Source organism: Triticum dicoccoides, chromosome 1A, assembly GCF_002162155.2.
Source record: "Triticum dicoccoides isolate Atlit2015 ecotype Zavitan chromosome 1A, WEW_v2.0, whole genome shotgun sequence".
NCBI lineage: Eukaryota > Viridiplantae > Streptophyta > Magnoliopsida > Poales > Poaceae > Triticum > Triticum dicoccoides.
The window spans coordinates 215,096,507-215,101,913 of NC_041380.1; the positions used below are offsets into that span (position 1 = coordinate 215,096,507).

At 50.1% G+C, this 5,407-nt stretch overlaps 2 protein-coding genes across 2 annotated transcripts in view; one reads left to right on the forward strand and one right to left on the reverse strand.

Annotated features, from left to right (window-relative positions):
* The window catches only part of LOC119352505 (SKP1-like protein 1), a 2,501-nt gene extending 494 nt beyond the window's left edge, over nt 1–2,007 (forward strand). Inside the window, exons 2-3 of the mRNA XM_037619120.1 lie at nt 7–610; nt 1,514–2,007. Of these exons, the coding sequence (XP_037475017.1) occupies nt 7–610; nt 1,514–1,690 (781 nt within the window). The 3' untranslated portion in view covers nt 1,691–2,007. The remainder of the gene's footprint in view (nt 1–6; nt 611–1,513) is intronic.
* Nucleotides 2,008–2,640: 633 nt separating this feature from the next.
* Nucleotides 2,641–4,576, reverse strand: LOC119266970. The gene is made up of 3 exons (XM_037548259.1): nt 4,190–4,576; nt 3,627–4,100; nt 2,641–3,534 (listed from the first exon to the last, which is right to left on the reverse strand). The coding sequence occupies exons 1-3, from the start codon at nt 4,553–4,555 to the stop codon at nt 2,830–2,832; spliced, it is 1,545 nt and encodes a 514-aa protein (XP_037404156.1). The 5' UTR covers nt 4,556–4,576; the 3' UTR covers nt 2,641–2,829.
* Between the last annotated feature and the right edge of the window lie 831 nt (nt 4,577–5,407).

Consider the following 5,407-nt stretch of genomic DNA (forward strand, 5'->3'; position numbering starts at 1 on the left):
TGGAAGACCCCCGGTTGAAGTTCTTTCCCTTCCCTACAAACGCGAAGAAACCCCAAATCCCCCAAAGCCCCCAACCATGGATTCCACTGCCGACCTCAAGGGCAAGCGCCCTCTCTTGCAGCCTGACGACGTGTCTGCCGCCGCCGCTGCCGCGGCGGTGCCGGATGAGGCGGAGGCGAAGCCCTCGTCTTCTTCGGAGGAGGTGAAGGAGGCGGAGCCGGGGACAGAGAAGCAGGAGGAAAAGCCCGCCTTGGTGCTGGTGGCCGAGGACGGCGTGGAGGTGTGCATCTCGGAGCCCGCGGCGCGGATGTCGCAGATGCTCAGCCACATGATGGAGGACGGCTGCGCTGACGGCCGCATCCCAACCGCCAACATCCACTCCGACATCCTCGAGATGGTCGTTGAGTACTGCGAGAAGCACGGGCCGTTCTACGACCCCGAGGCCTCTGAGCGCGACCGGTACCCCTTCCCGCCCTTCCCCGTCGAGCTCACCCCTACCGTCTCCTCCATCAAGCCCGTCACCTACGTCGACCCGGACCCCCACGGTCTCAAGGACTGGGACAGCGACTTCATCTCCCTCGACAACTCCACCCTCTTCGAGATCATCCTGGTAAAGCGACCTAGCCGATTGTTTACATTCTTTGCTCTATATTCTACCCCAAGTAAGAAAATGCGATGAAATCGAAATCTTTATGAGTAGTATGTGTTGTGAATAGCAACGATGGTATATGTGCAAATAGAAGGAAAGTTCGGTCGGTAACTGTGCGCACAATGTGGAATAGCTCATAGATTTTGATAACGGTTGCAGACTCCAAACATGACTACATAGATAAAATAGTTGAACAGAAAAATGGCCAGTAACCATGATCATTTGGCAAATGGGGCAAATGTATTACTATGATTTTTCTTTTCACGAATATGCAAAAGACTTGTGTATTACTCCCTCCGTATCAAAATATAAGACGTTTTCTGACACTAAAAAACGTCTTATATTTTGACACAGGGAGTATTTCATTACTAGGGAGGTCATTACAGACACATACATGTGCTCATACAATATGACGCATACATGGGTGCTCAACGGAGCACAACCGGAGGAGTGCAATTGATTAAGAATCTACGACCTATGCGCATTATGATGTGAGAATCAGAACTACAGGGAACATAATGTATGGAATGTTTTGGTCATGATGCAAATTATAGATGTGAAATGTTGGAAGGAGCATCAATAATTGTCCAAAGAGTTTAATTAATTTTACAAACCACAATAAAATTGTATAGGAAGGAAGCAATATTTGATTGAACAGAGAGGAATTAAGAGAGATAGATAGAGGGAACGGGCATAGGAAAGTCTATGTGTCAGTGATTTGTTAGATCTGATGTGCACAGTGCAGTGAATTTTTTTGTGTGTGTTTGTGGTGGTTAATTGTAATGGTGGCAAAATAACTAGTGTGGTTTTTCTATGCAAGATATATAGATTGGGGATAAATTTATTTGATTGGGGTTTGTGCAGGCCGCAAACTACTTGAACATTGAGGATCTGCTGGACCTGGGCACCTCAGCTGTGGCTGACAAGATGAGGGGGAAAAAGCCAGAGGAGATCCGTGAAATCTTTGAGATCGAGAACGACTACACACCAGAGCAGGAGGCTGAAGTCAGGAAGGAGAATGCATGGGCCTTTGAGAACTAAAAGATGATGGTTGATCTATCTTTTGTCTATGCTGCTATTCTTGGTTTCAAGTACAAGTCCTTACCTCCAGTTCTGTTCCAAGTAGTTTGATAGATAGATAGATAGATGGATGAGTCGGTGAAAATAGAAAACTGAGAAGCACCGTATGGGTTAGTTAATCATTGTATACAGCAGAGTTTTGGTGTGAATTGTGGATGTGTGGATGGATGGTTTCGAAATGGTTGAATCGGCAGAACCTTAATGGCAACCTGTGTTCAATTAAGTTATACTATTCGCCAATTGCACATTTTTTGCAGTTAAGTTGTTGCTGGATCGTATCTTGGATAACCTGTTTGGTTACATTTTATTGTTGGTGTTGCCATGCTTGGCCTTATCTACGTATTGGGAACCTGTGTGTTGTACACAATTAATTCTGTAGAGTAGGACACAGTTGTTTGGTCTGAGCAGAAATTATCACCTTGAGTTTATAGATAAGTTGGAGAAAACTGCAGACTAGGGTACAAATTAAGCTTGTAACATATGATGCATGTTTTTTTGTGTAAATGTCTCCTGTCTGTTGAGAAATGTTTGTGGTTTTTGAGCAAGGCTTTGTAACAGGGGAAAATGCAGTATATACAAACTAGACTTGGTGCTTGTATAGTGTTTAATTTAATATAGTTTTGGCCATTTGAAACTTGGTAAACTATTCTATCTATTCCCTCCGTTCGGAATTACTTGTCGCAGAAATGGATGTATCTAGATGTATTTTAGTTCTAGATACATCCATATTCGAGACAAGTAATTCCGAACGGAAGGAGTAGTTTGTATTATCTTGTAGGCATGTATAGAATTTTCATATTAATATATGGCTGTTGCCTGCGAAGGACATTCATGTTCTAACTTGCAAGAGATGCATAGAAGATACATCAGGTACTAGCATCTTTCCATTCTGTGTTTTTTTGGGTGGCTTATGGCATTAAGCTTTCTAATTCCATTGTGCTACGCAATTCCATAGGAGCAATTTCACAGCTCAAACATTTCTGTGCCACGAACTAGCAAGATTTCCAGTCAGCTGCTGAGCAGTCAAACAAGAATAGCTGCAGTTGCAGGGAAGAAGAGAGAACATAAATCATGCATTGTGAAGAAGCTGCAGGTGATCATCACATGAACCAGGTCGACCGCAGGACCAACGCCGGAGTCCGCTTCTCCCCCTCCATGACATACACCAGGCCGGGCTGCAGCTTGCCGCCCCTGCCGAGGTTGAAGCTGAGGAATCCTTCCAGGTGCGGGCAGTGCGTATCCCCCTCCGCCGTGCCGCCCATCCTCACTCCCCATCCCAGCTCATGCTCAGGGGTGTCGGACAGGCAGCAGCCCCACCGCACCGGCCCACGCCCGCACCACCCTTCCATCTCAACCCAGCCTTGTGCTCTCATGGCTTCAAACAGCTCACACTCCACCATCGCAGCAGCGATTGACTGCGCAGGCCTGGGCCCCGGTCCTTGTGACGCAGGGTCTGTCCTCGGCATGGGAGCAAGAAGAATGTCCGGAGGAGTGCTCCTTTGTGGTTTTAGGCTGCCAAAGGGAATGGCAAGCGTCCCGAGGTTGTTGAGCCGGGACAACAGCGGGCGGATCTGCCATAGCCCCGACAAGCTGAGCTTGACATCTTGGGCCGGTTCGTAGCGCACCTGCCCAAACGTTGTCATGCGGTTAGCCACCCCATGATCGCCGTCCTGTGCCCCTGAACCGAAGACAAGCTCGGCGAGCGACACGGTGAAGTTGGACCCCCTCATACTGAAACCAGCGGCACAGTTGTGTTGTTCCGAGAACGAAGGCGGACCGTCGAGAGAGGCCTGGCTCCGGAGATTCTGACAAGAAAACCTCAACCGGATTAACTCGCCGAGATGCGCCAGTGGAAAAAAAAGATCTCTGGCCAGATGCTGGACATGGGAGACGTTACCTGGATCAAGCTCCTGCCGTGCAGGAAGCCGTTGCATTGAGCTCCGAAGGGAACCAGGATGATGGACAGCCAGTGGTTGACGTGGGCGCAGTACTGCAACCTGGTCAGCTCCAAAGGCCTCCTCTCGGTGTCTTCTTCCCTGACGCTCGCGCCTATCCCGAGCCTGGTGGAGAACTCTGCTGCAATGGTGTCGCTGCCCCTGGTCTTGGACTCCAGCACGAACCTGGAGTTGAGGCCCGTCCTGTTCCCCGCCTCGCCGAGGATCTCCCTGGCCTGGTCGAACTCTTCGTCGTCGACGAGGAGCAGCGCCCCGACCGCGTCAAGCACGACCTTCGCCCGGACCGGGAGCTCCGGGAAGTGGAACCCCTTGCCGCTCCTGCACATGGAAAGGATGCGGTCGATCTGCTCGTGCTTGTCCATGAGCCTCATCACATCAGGGAACGTCTCGCGCTGCAGCCGCTTCATGATTTCACCCTGCAGCCAAAGCCAAAGGCAACGCCAGTGAGACTACAAGATGCTCGGTCGTGTTGGTGAATCACAGTACGGCATTATAAAAGTTATACAGGATGGTTGCGGTGATGCTGCTGCTGCGGCGGCTGCTGCTGCTGCTGAGACGTCGGCGGCCCTGGAGGAGACGCACGTCGGGAGTTGCCCCGGAAGGCTCCGCGAATGAACGACTCCCCGGACCTGAGCAGACTCAGGACGCCGTCCAACACCGTGGGCCTCGGGTTGGCTCTGGCCGGCGGTGGTACGAGCGCCTGCTCCGGCACCGGTGGTGGCAGCAAAAGAAGCGGAGGAGGCAGCGCAGGGTCGGAGGAGGCCATGGCGGCGCTGTCGCGCTGCTGCCGCATCCTTAAGGACACGTCACAGGTGGATATCCGCTCGAAGAAACCAAGTGGCGGCGCGTCAGGCTGCTGCTGCTGTGCCATGCTCCGCTAGAAGAAGGCGACCTCGGGAGACAGACCGGCGGTTCGCTTCCCGCCTTTTTCTTTTCTTCACGGTGCCTTCTTCGGTTATTCCCCTTGAGGCTTTTGCTTTTTGTCGCTTTAGCTTTCGCTTTTTTGTTTTATTGGTTACCTGTGTACTGTGCATTCAAAAGGAGAGGAGAGGCGTTTACACAGGAGCAAGCAATCGCTCAATCTCATATTGCAAAAGATCCGTTCATTTCTGGGTGCACTAGCAGTATGAGAATAGGTTTAGGGTTTCCCGTGGGGCAAAGCCTCTCCACGTTTTTCTATATATAATGATCAGCATATACAAATTACATACGTACATAATACGTGTACATGACACGCTAGACCTATTTTAACATACCCCCTCAATCTGAACTTCTACTCTGTATAAGGTTTACATTGGTACTAAATCGGTCTAGCATCTGTCGAGTGGCTGGCTTGGTAAATACATCAGCCAGCTGATCATTAGAAGAAATGAACCTGACCTCAAGAGCTCCAGAAGCAACACGCTCACGCACAAAGTGGAAATCAATCTCAATGTGCTTGGTGCGTGCATGAAAAACTGGGTTGGCAGTCATATATGTGGCTCCTAAATTATCACACCATAGAACAGGAACACGCTGCTGGGAAACACCAAGCTCCTTGAGTAGTGATTCTACCCAGATGGCCTCAGCAGCTCCATTTGCCAAAGCTTTGTACTCGGCCTTCGTACTAGATCTCGACACTGTCGGTTGCTTCTTAGAACTCCAGGAGATGAGATTGGGGCCAACAAAGATGGCAAAGCCTCCAGTGGATCGTCGATCATCAGGACACCCAGCCCAGTCTGCG